This window comes from Leguminivora glycinivorella, chromosome 4 (genome assembly GCF_023078275.1).
Source record: "Leguminivora glycinivorella isolate SPB_JAAS2020 chromosome 4, LegGlyc_1.1, whole genome shotgun sequence".
NCBI lineage: Eukaryota > Metazoa > Arthropoda > Insecta > Lepidoptera > Tortricidae > Leguminivora > Leguminivora glycinivorella.
The window spans coordinates 23,001,217-23,017,459 of record NC_062974.1 but is presented as its reverse complement, the minus strand read 5'-3'; the positions used below and the strand labels follow the sequence as shown (position 1 = coordinate 23,017,459).

Below are 16,243 nucleotides of genomic sequence, written 5' to 3'. Positions count from 1 at the left end.
AAGTTGAACAAACAACATACAGGAGTCATACTAAGCTGATATACTAGCAAAACGATAATATTTTTCTGTTTTGTCTTTTGTTCTGAGTTCTGACATTATGTATGTACATTCAGATTTATTTATTGTTCATTTTAGCAGAACATTAAAACAAGTTTATTTATATGTTCATAAAAGGAGGTAATAAAAACCACTTGCGATGTGGAAAGACTAAAAACATAAAATTTCACAGGAATAAAAACCTGACGTGTTAAAACATTGGCCGTTTCATTGTGCCTTCTAGAGTTGTCGATTCAGCAAAGAGCTTGTGACGCGCCGCATACTTGGCAAATGGAGCATAAGTGTTTGGCACTGCCAACCCAGTCGTGCCCCCATTTTGAAGGGTGACGAGGTCTAAAATGGTGCTCTTGAAATGCTCAACAGAAAGCTAAAACTATCGCTTAATGTTTACTCGTCGTGAATTGCTTTTAGAAGTACCTACATTACAAGTACTGGTAGCTACCCAGGCAGTTAATTGTAGGTGTTGAACTATAGAACCAACTGCTATTAATAATGTTGTTCTCTTTGAAGCACGTGTGGTTAAATTTTAAAGTACACTGTCGATTACATGGGTGTGATGGGTGGTATTCTTTTCTAAAGTTAACATGGAGTTCATAACATGCTGTAGTGTCAGATGCCAAAACCATTGACGCACTTGAACCATAAAGGTGTAGTTGCCAACTTTTTTGTCCGTGATCATGTGAAAGAACCAATTCCTAGTATTTTCACCAACCTCACAAACTTACAGGTTCACGAAGTAACATGTGTTGGATCTCGTATTAAATATGTTGGAAACATATTTATAAAGTGGGTGAGATAATCCGTTAATTAATATCAGTCGGTGATAATTCCTCTAATGCGCCCGCCCTGAGGATAAGCCGATATTATACGATACGACGCAAGTCTCGCAAATCTGCCAGAGATGACATTACGTACGTATCCCGTGATTTTGCTTGAAAGAGACTAAAAATATCTGAAGATTTGAAAACATAAAATTCTTGGTCTCTACTTTTTCATGTCCAATTCTTTTTTACAATACTCATATAGGTATTCGAGATTTTCTTGACATACCTGCCGCCATATTGAACTCGAAGATAAAAAGCACTTTCAAGAAAAATATCACAGACGTTAACATAGATTACTCATTAGGACAAGGCCAACTAGATCAACTTTATCAAGGGAGCTGGTAATAATTATAAAAACGTTTCTACGAACATTTTTGCTTTAACGTTGCTGTGCGACTTGTACATACTACATACTGCCATTTTCTTTATACTTAACAGTATTTTGCTCACATTTGGGTTTTTGGAATTGTTTTAACTGAATAATCTACAACATATAAAATGTTTGAAACATTTGGCTTAAACTGTAGATAAAACATCCAAAAATATTCGGCCTTCCGTTAAGAATGAATCAGAAAACGACAAATGTCTCGAGATAAATGTGCGTACAAGCAATGAATTATTACGTATGCCGTGTTAACGATGTATTATAGCGGTGAATGTTTGGGGTATTTTTGCACCGTACGACCTTTCAGCCACTTTGATTCATCAAGGCTGGTGGAGAGAAAATCGGAAGTCATACGGATCTGTACGATATGGGTCAAGTTTGCGATTTACGTACGGTATAAGATAAACGTTTCAAAGAATTTAGTCATATCGTAGAAATTCGTAAAAACGTGACTCAAGTTACCGAGGAAATCCCAGACAGTAATGTTAAAGTTAATGGAATCTAAAAATATTTCGAAAATTATTGTAACCAATCCGTTAAAGAGTTTGGTTAATACTTCATAACACAGGTACCATTACCATCCATTTGAAGCAATATCATATTTAATGACATTTACGTTGCCAAAAATCCCTACATAATTTGTGTTAAAAGAGAAATAACAAAATGCCCTGAAAGGATAACGTATACTAATAGCCATTTAGACAGAAATAATAATTATTCATTCTTTACTGTATGATACTCATTAGTCCTAATTCATCGGTTTATTAAGCTTACATTTAAGACTTAAACGTATAATGGAATAAACACATATCAGAATCCTTTCAAAATTTTTAGATATTCACGATGTTACGATACCACCGATTTTGCCGTGCAAACTTGCAAAACATGTACTCTTCGTAATCATCATTCAAACCGGATGATCCCATTTAATCTTTGTACTCATGCCGAGAATACAATTTAAGGCACATTAGCTTATTGTGACGTCATATAATTTTGCAAAATGCGACGGTAGTTGATGTCATTCTTTCATGTCGTCATGGACCGTTCCATTTTGTAGAGAACATGGTAAGAGAAGCTTAAAGTTGACGTCATTGTGTAAAATAATTTGAACTGGGTACTTGCGGTGTTCTAAAGTGTACATTGCATTGAAGTGACTGCAACGTGATTGTGAATTGTCTAGAACTTTATGTGGTCAGGGGATTGTTAACTTTAAACGTTGTAGAGAAAGTGCATGTTAGCATCGCGATGGCTGATGGTCGTGTCGTGGATGACGTAAGCCGGAGTCCTTGTACGGTCGGGTGCGCGGACGCATCCCGGAGCTGCGGTTACAACCACTAAGGATTAGTTTCACTGGAGTGACGTGAGCGTAGTTGCTAAGGGCAAGGGCACCTCTACCAGCAGAACCGGAGCAACGAGTTGATACCACCAGGTTGTTGGAAGTATCATAATCGAATTTATGTGTATGGATATGCACACATGAAGGGGACACTGGAGACAGCACTGTATCATATTTGCGAGTTTAACTTTCTTGGCGAAAGGCCCACCCCTTTCTGATTTGTAGCAATATAAATATTAAGAAGAGCTTTATTAAGAAAACAATTTAGCAGCTAATAAGACGATTCTCTAACGTCGTCAAAATATAGTCGTTATTTATAGTCGTAAAAATAATATTACCGAATTATTTTGTTATTTCAAGGGGTTATATTTCTCGATATTTTACGATTACTATTTGACTACTAGTTGACAGATGCTGTGACATGTGCGTATATAATGTAATAATAACTCTGTGCCAGCAGCCGGAATTTGAAAATTGGCAAAGATTTATTATAGGTTGGAGCTGGAATTTTCAATATATTTTCAGCCGCTACTGAAATGCTTCCTGCTTCTAATGTTGTAGGGGTATGAATACAGACGATTTATTGAATTGATTAAACGTCCAGTTAAAAAAAATGTTGGTTGGTTATCAATCAAAATTCTACATCGGTGTGAAGTTGTGAACTAAATTGCACAGTATATTGCAAACTCCGACAAAAAACGTTAATATAACGTGCAAGGCTTTCTCCTGAGTTGCAAATACTCTTACTGTAAGGCGTACAATAGGTCACCCAGTTAAGTTCGCTCTCGCACGCCACGGCATCGGCAACGTGTCGCCTAAGCATGGACAAGTGATTGGCAGCAACATAATGATGAATTGCGAATGTTGGATCTATGAGGTCGGTATATTGAGACCGAAGCTTTCGCCGGGCGACGAACCCGGCTCTGGTTGGCAGTTGCTAGGCGAGTAACGGACCGACGTGGAGCCTCTTTACGGGGGTACGACTACGTAAATTGTAAAACTACAATTAGTATACAATAATAAGGGGAAAGAGCTAGGAGACTGTTGATCAATGACCACACTAAACTTGAGATTTCTATTTGTTGAATCCAAATAAGTAATCGGAAAATGCTAATGAACGCGAGATAGGCGTGGAAGATGTTAAACTGGGTAAAAAGTGTAAAAATGAAAGACTCATGGTATGTACTACAGTTGAACGAATCGAAATCATACGGAAATGCAAAACCATAATGGTCGTTACAAGACACTAACGGTTGCTATACGTATGTATATTATGCTAACATTTAAGTAACAAAAAAAATTACAAATCGTTTTGTTAGTTCCATTGTTTAAATTAGCAATTGTTCTTTTAATCTACTTTGCTGACACAGTATAACGGATCTACCGGGAGTACAGACTAACATAATTGAATGACTTGTTCCACTGACAGATGGAGATGAAACGTTGTTGACATTTATTTCTAGCGAACATGGAATTGTATACCTGCAATAATACAATATAGAGATATTAAATTAATAGGACATCAATAGAATTCCATTCATCTCATAATCAATTTGAGAAAACTATATCAACTCCATGATGTAATTATGCGAATTACGGGATTTTACCATATGCTTCCGAATACTTAATAATTACGATTTTGAGAAGTAATTTATTAGATTAACAAATCTGGTAATCCCTTACTTTAGGTACATACACTCCATTCCATATAGACGGTTCAGGAACTTGCATGCGGTTTTGGTGCGGAATTTGATCGATCGACGGAATGAATTGTACTCTGGTGAACAATATGCTATTTACCATCATCTTATATAGGTATTTAAAGAGTTATCGATAGTTTGGCACATACTATATATGTTCACGGAGAAACTCGGATTGGATTGTTGTTACTTTACTGTGCCTATGCCTATTGTATTGTTGCGATAGTCATTTCCTCCACAGAAAATAATTGAACACGGAAACTGCGGTATCTCGTATTAATGGCAATTTGCATGACTCTGCTCAAGGAAGTGATTTTGTATGCAACTTTGTTCTTTATTTAGTTCTTCAACCTTGTTCTTGTAAGCGTTATTGTATTTGCATATCTAGGAGTAGTTATTTTGAATGCCATTTGGAAAAAAATAAATAAAAAAGTGACATAATAATGAGGAACACACAGATTGTGCGCAAATTTTCTTGCATCGTAATTTCAAGTCAAACGCAATTTTGTTTTAGGAGACAACTTCATTTTCCTTTTTACTGATTCCTATTGAACCTTATGGTTTACGAGTAGATACCAACCAGGAAGGAAAGTTTTGTAACGAGTACGTCATAATTATGACATTACTGTATTCGCTTGTTGTTACAGCACTGTTGACATCATGGATGATGTCGCGTGGTGAGCTTTCCTGGTATTTGCAATGTGTCATGGATGTGTACTAGCTGTTTCATTACTGAGGTCATGGTCGTTACTGTTTCTTTACCTTTTATACATAGTAGAGGAGGAAATCCGCTAAAAATAATAATTATTAATTCAATTCCTACCAAATTATAGAATATTCGGTTGTGAGCAACTTGGTGTTTCTGCTCCTCATTACCTTTATTTCTTAGCTTGCGCTATCATTAGGACTACTTTTACTTTAGATGTCGCGGCCCGAATCGGCGACCTGACGAATTTGGTTTAGCAGGAGTCACTCTGCCCGGTCGCAGAAATGGGCGCTGACCGTAGTAAAGTATTCAATATTTTTGAGGTCCTATTTTACGGATCCATATGCGAGAGGTATCGTTTCAAAGCTAATTAAACTTACTATATTTTTTTATAAATAACTATAATCATAAAGGTAGCTGTTTAGAAAATATTTGAAAATATGTGTTTTATAGACCATGAGTCGCACAAGTATCTACTGGTAAAAAATGCTTCTTAATCAATAAACAACAACTTTTCCGGAATTGATGTTAGTATAAGATTTACGCGGAATTTCGTGCGCTTTCTAATAACATAAGTTTTATTGGTGTATGATATTATATAACCAAGTAATTACAAATATGGTAAAGTAGGGGCCACAGCGCCCGGCCACGTATGGATGCTGACCGTCGCCAAATTTTCTATATTTTTCAGATCCTATTTTATTTAACAGGAATCTTTTGAAAGCATATTATGCGTACTATCATTAGTTCTCAATAATTTTAGTTGTAACTGTAGTAGCTAACAAAATATTTGAAAATATGCATTGGAACCGATGTGAGTAAAACATGCTTCTAGCTCAATGAATTATATTTTTTCCGCAATTGATATAATAACAAAATAAACGGCGAAATGTATGACCTTTTCAAATAATAAGTTTTGTCAGTATTGCATAAATAATTAATGTTAATTTATCCATCATACTCACTGCGCACCGTCATATACATGGATGACCATTTTCGTTGCCGTTTTCATAATTTTAAAGATTGTATCTTGGTGCATGACCAATAAACAATAACTTTACCGCAAATAATGTTATGATAAGATTTACAGGACATTTCATATGCTTTCTAAAAATATGTTTTATTGATGTATGATATTATACAACCAAGTAATTACGAATTTGGTTTAGCAGGTGTCACTGCACCCCCGTGACGTAAATATGTGCTAACCGTCGCCTAATTATATGTATTTCTCTGATCCTATTTTAGCGATCAATTTGTGAGAAGTATCATTTGAAAGCATATTATGCGTACTATCGTTAATTTTTAATAATTTTAGTCGTAATTGTAGAAGTTTACAAAATATTTGACAATATGTGTATTTTTACTGTATATGAATAGCATTCGCACTGATACGAGTGAAACATGCTTCTAGCTCAATAAATTATATTTTTCCGCAATTGATATAATAACGAAATGAACCGCAAAATGTATGGCCTTTACAAAAAATGAGTTTTGTTAGTTTTGTTTAAACAATTAATGTTAATTTGTCCACCATACCCACTGCGCACGGTCAATCGTCATATAAACGGATGTCCACCGCCGTTGCCTTAATTTTTTCATCATTTTACAGATTTTATTTTACTGATCAATTAAGTATATAAGTGAATTCGATACGTGATAGATTATATTTATTATGAATATACGATTAGTGAAATAAAATCTGAAAAATCATGAAAAAAGGCAACGACGGTGAACATTCATTTATATGATGGTGCGCAGTAGGTGAGCTGAACAAATTCAAATTAATTGTTTATGCAATACAAACCAAACTTATTTTTTGTGTAAGTCATACATTTTCCGTTTATTTTGTTATTATTTCAATTGCGGAAAACTATAATTTATTGAGCTAGAAGCGTGTCTTATCAATGCCAATGCTATTCATGCACAGTAAAATACACATATTACTAATCAAATATTTTGTAAACTTCTACAGTTTCGACTTGAGATATTAGAAATAAAGATAGTATGCATAATATGCTTTCAAATGATACCTCTCACAAATTTATCAGTAAAATAGGATCTGAGTAACGTAGAAAATTTGGCGACGGTCAGTCAGCACCCAATATCGTGACAGGGCGCAGTGACCCCTCCTAAACCAAATTCGTAATTACTTGGTCATATATTATCATACACCAATAAAACTTATATTTTTAGAAAGCGCATGAAATTTCGCGTAAATTTTATTATGATATTAATTGCGGTAAAGTTATGGTTTATTAAGTTAGAAGCATTTTTTATCTGTATATGTGCAACTCGTGCTCGAAAAAAAAAACTCATGTTTTCAAATATTTTGTAAACAGCTACCTTTATAACTATAGTTATACAAAGTAATTATAGTAGGTTTAATTTGCTTTCAAATGATACCTCTTACATATGGATCCGTAAAATAAGAACTTAAAAATATTGAATACTTTACTACGGTCAGCGCTCATTTTTATGCGACCGGCGGAGTGACCACTACGAAACAAAATTCGTAATTTAATGGTTATATTATCACTTACCAATAAAACTTATATTTTTAGAAAGCTCATGAATAGTCGCGTAAATTTTATAATAACATCAATTGCGGTAACGTTATTGTTTATTGACTTAGAAGCATTTTTTACCAGTACTTGTGCGATTCATGCTCGATAAAAAACACATATTTTCAAATATTATGTAAACAGCTACCTTTAATACTATAGTTATGTGTAAACAATTATAGTAGGTTTAATTATCTTTCAAACGATACCTCTCACATATGGATCCGTAAAATAAGACCTCAAAAATATTGAATACTTTACTACGGTCAGCGCCCGTTTATGCGACCTGGAGGATAACCCCTGCCAAACAAAATTCTTAATTACATGGTTATATATTATCATATACCAAAGAAACTTATATTTTTAGAAAGAGCATGAATAGTCGCGAAAATTTTATAATAACATCAATTGCGGTAAAGTTATTATTTATTGAGTTAGACGCATTTTTTACTAGTACTTGTGCAATTCATGCGCGATAAAAAAACACATATTTTCAAATATTTCCTAAACGGTTACTTTTATGAGCATAGTTATTTGAAAACAATTAAAGTAGGTTTAATAAGCTTTCAAATGACACCTCGCTCGAACAGATTGGTGCCATAGGACTCGAGATGTGAATAAATATCTATGATGGTCGGTCGCCATATTTCCCCCCCTTTTTCTCGACCCGTCCCCCCTCCACCTGGCCCCGTAGCCGAATGGCGTTTCTGCGATGCAAAACGGCGCAGAAATGTGGTCTGGCTCTGTCGCGCCCATACGAAAGAGCGATAGAGATAGATAGCTACGAATCGTGAGCGTTTGTGCATTCGGCTACGCTGCACTGGCATTCGGAGGTTTCTGAGGCACGAGATTAATCTTCCACGTTTTCGATTCTGTTGTATTTCCCCCCGTACCAAAGGAGGTGGTATTAATTATTTTTTATTTCACAGACAACATCCAAATTGAGTACCTAATCATGTAATAAACCATCTTCATAACCAAGTCATCGTTTCCTTCCATCAGGTCATGGGCCTGCGCTCTTTCAATAAAAATCAAGTTTTGAGCGATAAAAAGTGAATATAGTTAATACGGTTGCCGACGGCAATGGCGTCGTCCAGTATAAGTTCCTCAGCTCCACTCGTAATGGAAAAACTAAAGGGAATTGAAAACTATAGTTCTTGGAAATTTATGATGAAAATGGTGTTGATTCACGAAGATCTATGGGAATTTGTGGAAAAAGAGGTTGACGAGAAAAAATCCGAAGATGCGAAGAAAAGCCAGAAAGCGCTCGCACGCATTGCATTATCCGCGCAATCGACGGCCTTCGTGCACATAAGGAACGTGACCTCGGCACACAAAGCATGGAAGAATCTTCAGAATGCTTATGAAGATAAGGGATTATGTCGGAGACTAGGCCTGTTGCGAACTTTGTTTAGCACAAAGTTGACGGAATGTCAAAGTATGGAAAAATATGTAAACAGAATCACGAACGTCGCACAACAGTTACAAGATATCGATGCAAAGTTGGATGATGACTTTGTTGCGGTAATCATGCTGAGCGGACTTCCTGAGGACTACGACCCGCTGATCATGGCAATTGAGAACTCAGACCTCAAGTTGACTAGCGATGTTGTATCGGCGAAGTTGCTGCAGGAGACGTTGCGACGTGAGGACAGCAAACGCGACGGAGATGGAGTTACAGCTCTGGCGGCTGCGAGGAAGCCTCCCAGGTGTTTTGCTTGTAAAAAGATGGGACATATCAAGAAAGATTGTCCGACGTTGAACAAAAAGAAAAGTAGCAAGGTGATGTCATCGTCAAAGGTTCTGCTCACGGCGCTGTCGGTGAACGTTGAAAGTGATCTTTGGTACGTGGACAGTGGGTCGGCGAGTCATCTTTGTCGAGATGTGAACATGATGAGTGACATGAAGTCAGATAAATCGTTGCAAGTGACTGTGGCTAACGGAGATAAACTATTTACGGCTGGTAGAGGCAATGTTAACGTGGAACAACGTAATGGCAATGTAAAGACTATAAGTGACGTGTATTATGTACCTAACTTAGCAGCTAACTTATTGTCAGTAAGCGCCATGGCTAAAAAAGGCTATAAGATAGTATTCGACTCCGATGGTTGTGAAATTTTAGATAATGGGGTTATTGCCGCGACGGCTACTTTGAAAAATGACGTGTATATCCTTGACACTGTTGAGGCTTGTTCGAAGGTTCCTTTACAGAACAAACAGGTGGCCAACGCAGCAGTGGAGGAGGAGCGTGCGGTTTCTAGCGACGAAACTGTCTCTGCAGCTTCAGAGAAAGTTTGGCATCGTCGTCTTTCGCATCTCAACAGAAGAAGCATGGAACTTTTAAGAAAAGGTATGGCTTCTGGTATATCGTATGATAGTAGAGATTTTGAAACGTGTATAGCGTGTGTCCAAGGCAAAGCGAGTAAGGTACCGTTTCCGAAGAAATCTCACAACAGGGCTAAAGAGGTCCTGGGTTTAGTGCATACAGACGTCTGTGGACCGCTACCATCGGCCTCATTCAGCGGTGCTAGATATTTCTTGCTCTTCATAGATGATTATTCTAGGAAGACGTTTGTGTACTTTTTAAATAAAAAAGGTGAAGTATTTGATAGGTTCAAAGAGTTTAAGGCTTTAGTAGAGAACCAGACAGGTAAAAAGATAAAATCGCTACGCAGCGACAATGGAGGGGAATACACCAGTTCTGCTTTTCAGGCATACTTCAGGAGCAATGGCATCGTGCATCAAACAACAGTTCCTGGCTGTGCTGCCCAGAACGGGGTCGCGGAGCGCGCGAACAGGACAGTGATGCAGGCGGCAAGGTGCATGCTACAAGATGCAGGCCTGAGCAACGAATTTTGGGCGGAAGCTGTCAACACGGCAGTCTACGTTAAGAACCGTTGTCCTACGAAAGCTGTACTGGGAAGCACTCCTGAAGAAAAGTGGAGTGGCAAAAAGGTATCACTGAGTCATTTACGTATCTTTGGTTCTGTGGCTTATGCTATGACTTCAAAGCGTTCGAAATTAGATCCGAAATGCAAAAAGTACATTTTTGTTGGGTATTGTGAGCATACAAAGGGTTACAGGCTCGTAGACCCGGAACAACCAACAAAATGCATCAAAGCCCGAGATGTAACCTTTTTAGAAAATACGTTCATTGAAAAAGCATCAAATGATGACATTGACAATGTCATTGTGTCAACTGAAATATTTACACAAACTAAAAATGCAGATGTAAATAAAAATGTTGAGTTCAAATTGTCTGACCCATCTTCTGTACAAACAGAAACGTCTGTAGTGAGTGGTACGTCTGATGTTGCTAATTTGATAACAAATTCTCAGAATACAAGCGATCGAACGAGTACGATCACAATTCATGATTCGTCTAGCTCTAGTGAATGTGATGATCCGGCCGATAAAACTTATATTCCAGAGGAGGAGAGTACGGAAACTTCGGAATATGACAGTTCATCGGGTTCGATACTTTCCGGATTATTGGCGGGTACGTGCGATCCAGATGCTCCAAAAGGGGTCGCTTATAATCATTGCTCTTTACGTTGACGACATCATATTGTTTTCAACAGGTAATGAACGTGATAAGCTAGATGTCAAAGTCAAGTTAATGAAAGAATTTGACATGACAGATCTAGGGCCAGCTCATCAAGTATTAGGTATGAGATTGTGTAGGGAAGAAAACCAAATTACTCTTGATCAATCGAACTATATCGCGATGGTGCTGAAGAAATATAAAATGGAAGAATGTAAGTGTTCGCCTACTCCTATGGAAACCGGACTTAAATTACCTAAGGGAAATCAAAGAGATGATACCTATGATTATAGAGGTTTAGTAGGTTCACTAATGTATATTGCTATCTGTACCCGACCAGACATTGCGTACGCAGTCAGCTACTTAAGTCAATTTAATGAATCATTTACAGAGACCCACTGGAAAGCGGCGAAAAGAGTCCTGCGCTACTTGAAAGGTACCATGGATCTCCGTTTGACTTTTAAGAAAGGCAAGCAGCTGGACATCACTGGATTCGCAGATGCAGACTGGGGTGGAGACACCGTGGACAGGCGGTCGTACACGGGATATGTCTTCAAAGTAGGTGAGTCAATTGTTACTTGGGCAAGTTGTAAACAAAAAACAGTTAGCCTTAGCTCAACCGAAGCCGAATACTATTCTTTGTCGAACTCCTGTAAAGAGGGTTTGTTTATTCGTACATTTCTAAAAGAAATTATTAACGAAGAAATTGTGCCGACAATTTTCAATGACAATCAGTCAGCGCAGAAATTGTGTAGGAACTCTTTACATCATGCTAGGAGTAAGCATATAGATATTCGCCACCACTTTATTCGGCAACTTGTGAATAGTAATACGATTACTATTGAGTATCTTAATACAAATGATATGTTGGCAGATATACTGACAAAGGCGTTGTGTAAAGTTAAACACTCCTAATCATATGTAGTACTAATGGTCGCAATCAGATGGACATAATATTCAACTTGTTTAAAGGCTGACCTGCCTCGTTATCCAGCATTATCATTGACATTTACAACGTTACCTTGGCGCCAAGATAGAAAAGCTGGCGTCTAATAATTCCCCCAGCTGTTCTTTTTTATTTACCCTGCAAGCTTGGCCAGTAGACACGCGCTATTAATACTTAACAGCCTCTAACCCTAGAGGGGTTGCAAGTGGAGCGTGCAAATTAACTTGAGAGACACTACTAAATAACACATCAGGTGGACGCTGTATAGTTTCAGACTATGAAGCTATACTGTGCAGTTGAATATATTATTTCTAACTAAGTAACTACACAGTTTTATAAATATAATTATAATTAATTATTATTATTTGTAAAGCAGGCAGGCAGTTGTAGTAACTGATAAAGCCTGTATCCAGTTGTCGGTAGAGGTTTCAGGTGTTATGTGGAATTAGCACTGTGCTTGTCTTACTTATTCTTGAATTCGTTTACTTTAGGTTATATTTTTTTATATTTACAAATTGTGTATTCCTAAATCCTATAGTACCAACGATTATTATTCTTCTTATGCAAACGTTAGCGCTACTTCTTTTTTGTGTGGTGTAAGTTTTTTATTTAATTCCTACATCGTATGTTCATGACGTGAGAACGTTTCATACTAGATGTACAGTCAGCCAGTGGTTTACCACTTTTCGACTCTATTTTAAAAACAAGGTCGAAAAGCGGTTTGGCTGACTGTACTTAACAAAAATTACTAAATACTCAGACAATTGTCTCTATGTAACGTATGCGGAATGAAATCTGCACAAAATTTTGATCACGAACAAAGTAAGTAAATAAATAAACTAAAATCATGTATAAATGAAAGTTTAAAGTTTACATGTCTGTCAATTAATTTAGTAAGTTTCATTGGCATTGGATTCCTTTTCTTGAAATCATGGTCAATCGAGAAGAAAAACGTAGCGAAACTGTATGTAATTTCTTGGATACTAATATCCTATGGCCCAATGCGAAGACCTTGAAGAACACCCATGATCCTGCAGACATGATTGTGAAATATGTCGACTTGTCGAGCATACGGAGCTTTCTTAAAAAGTTTTCCTATGGAAGATAAATTTGGAACTTGATGTTGATGCTAACATTGGTGTTGTCTACAGCGATGGACCACAACTTCTGTTAGAATCTTCGCATTGGAGAAAACAAACTCTTGCATTTAATATGATTCAATACTTTATTAAATAAACATAACAGATATTTATTTAATATGACATTGGATTTTGTGCAGATTTCATTCCGCATACGTTATGAATCGATATTAAGCACAAGTACAATAAGCAATTAAGCACATCAGATCTCACTATAAATGATTGGTAAGTAACATAGCAATAGCAACTTGTTCTTTCTCACAAATGCTAAGTGGGATATAAAATTATTGAAAGCATTTTTTACTACTAGATAAGTGATGGAAAATCGCCATAGCTGTTAAGAGCTCAGAAGAGGTAATTTATCTTTTTTACCCGGCGCAAGAGCAGTTATTTACAGAATACAGAAGTAACATATGAAATCCTCCTTCACCACGGGCGCATAAGCCATAGACCACAAAATCACTTAGCGAACTATTACAGTAGTAATTGCTCACGTTACCAGATCGAGTTGAACTCGGCTAAGAATTACTTGTACATAACATAATTGACAGATATCACGTTTTCCTCGAGTGTGTTGGCAACAAATAGTCCTGATTCTATGAGGTAACAGCTTGCGCTCGTGTAACTATTGACAGTGATGATGAATGTCTTGTTTTGTATTCAGTTCGACGGTTTTCTAGAGATGCTAGACAAAAGATAATGTGCGAACATGTAGGCGGATAGCAAACGTATTATTTATACGGTACTCAATACAATACGAGTTCGTCTTACTGATATGGAACAATCATACTTATGTAAAGTGGCTTTGTTTTTGAACACTTACGGTCTATGAGTAAAAAATATTGTTGTGTTATCGAAAGTTTTAGAGCTCATGATGTTTTCCAGACCAACGTGCTCTATTTAATTTGATTGACGCGACTGCTTAATAGGCCCGACTCGTATTCTTTTTATAACATTTCACTAAGGTTGTTCCAGCTTTTAGAGCTCCTGAGACCCCCTTACGAACTAAACTACTACCAAGTTGAATCATTACATTTTAAGGGCGTATTAACGTCGTAAAACCGAATTGCATTTCCTATTTAGGGCTTGAACTACCTATTCCTATTGTAGGACGTAATCGATTACGCCTACACATACCGTGTCTTGTCATGATAGAATTATCAGGATTAGAAATGACTGACCATGTACAGCAGTGTATATGGTATAAAATTTGTCGATAATGTGGTTTTAATGTGTACAAGCGCTTAATGACGGCGACAATGTAACACCGCCCACTGAAGCTTGCGCCTGCGCCGGTACCCTTGTCATGACATCTACGTTCGGAGTCATCAACCCACAAGAGGAATCACAACAAATCTACATTGACAGCGTTGCCATTCTGTTTTTGGACGATGACGTAAGACTCCGAATCGGGCGCATCGTCAAATTATGAGTTGAATTAAGCGATGTGTTTAATGTCGGTTTTAAATGCCGCAATGAGCTTTTGATGTTAGCGTTGGTGCGTAATTTGTAATAATTACCGACTATTCTATATTACTATTCTTATTGCAGGATACGATTTGGTCAATATGATTTAACTAATAGCTAATTAATAATGTACAGTGAGCAGCAAAAGTGGGTAATAAGAAGAGGTAGCCGTACCCACTTAATGAATGAATTCTAATAGTAAAGATAAACCTGTTATAGGGTAAAATAATCAAATGGCACCTGTTTGAGACAGGTTTGAGTGCCAAAGATAAGAATATCTAATGGAAACCTGAATTTAAGTACGTCCTACAATTTACGGCACATTTCATTCCAATAACTAGACGTTATCAGGAACTAATAATGGCTAATAAGGGTGTAAACAGTAAAGTGGGCTTTCTCTATATCGGGCCATGTAATCGTTAATAATAAAGTGGCTGATTGGGTAAATTGTAGCATGACGTCACTTATGAAAGTGTACGTTTACTGGGATTCTGCAATATAACCTGCTGGAGTTATATGTAAGATCAGATATGGTAGATCGTTTAATTATAGCCTCGACTGGTCTTTATTTTATTATACACTTCTTTATGATTTCATCCGGACGTTTATTAGATGGATGTGACTTTATAGCGCCTGTTACTATCTTTTAACAGAAACATAATGGCTACGGCAAACTATAAAAGTTTCAATTTGAAAGATTGTTAGAGAAATACGAACGACAGCGATATTGTTCTTCACGATTACAAATTAAAACATACTGCTTGTTGAATAATGTATAGCCTACTTTATCTCTGTTATTGACGACTCGGAGCAGGTAATGATCATCGTTATAGCCACCTATTACAAATAATACTCACGTGTCTCGGAGTAAAAAACCTAAACAACATTTGGGATAATGGCGTTCCACGGAGTCGACAAAAAAAGGACACAAGACATACAATTTGCAAAACAAAAACAAAATATAGCTCTACCACCAAACATAAAGAACACCACAGATATATCAGGCACACATGCACAAAGACGATGAACGTTACAGTATGATTGGAACAACACATAAATTGCAAACCACAGCCCATTTAAAACCAAACAAACGAAAATAATACCAACACCTCAACAAAGTGTCTCTTCTCGAAAACGTTAGCATGACCTTTCATATATTTGATGCAATTTAAACTCAAAAGCTCGCAGTGTTGTTTGTAAATTCCAAGTGTTACGACAATTGAAACGTTATACAATATAAATTATTTAGCATTGAATTAATTGAATTCTTGATCATGCCAACGTTTTCGTTAGAAGAGGAAAAGAAACAGCCACAGCCAGAAAAACCAAACATTTGCCGGTCGGAGTGCGTCTACCTGGTGTGGGGCTGCCTCTCGGAGGGGGGCGGCGAGGGGGCGCGAGAGGAGGTCGCGGTCTGCTCCCGGGGCTCCGTGGACGAGGGGCTGCCCGCGCCGCTGCCGCCGAGCGCCAGCGCCAGCCCGCTGATGCTGCCGACACACCACCACGTCACCACAGCCCTAGCGACGGCTCACAGGACTTATCTGCTCCACGTACTTCATACGCTCCCATTTGAAA

At 37.3% G+C, this 16,243-nt stretch overlaps 1 protein-coding gene across 8 annotated transcripts in view; it reads right to left on the bottom strand.

Moving 5' to 3' along the window:
* The window catches only part of LOC125225340 (PAX-interacting protein 1-like), a 194,384-nt gene that overhangs the window by 65,466 nt on the left and 112,675 nt on the right, over nucleotides 1-16,243 (bottom strand). For 5 of the 8 annotated variants that reach the window (XM_048129000.1, XM_048129001.1, XM_048129002.1 and 2 more), the window contains one exon: nucleotides 16,024-16,155. The exons of the other annotated variants lie outside the window; for them this stretch is intronic. In XM_048129000.1, the coding sequence (XP_047984957.1) occupies nucleotides 16,024-16,155 (132 nt within the window). The remainder of the gene's footprint in view (nucleotides 1-16,023; nucleotides 16,156-16,243) is intronic. 8 annotated transcript variants of the gene reach the window in all.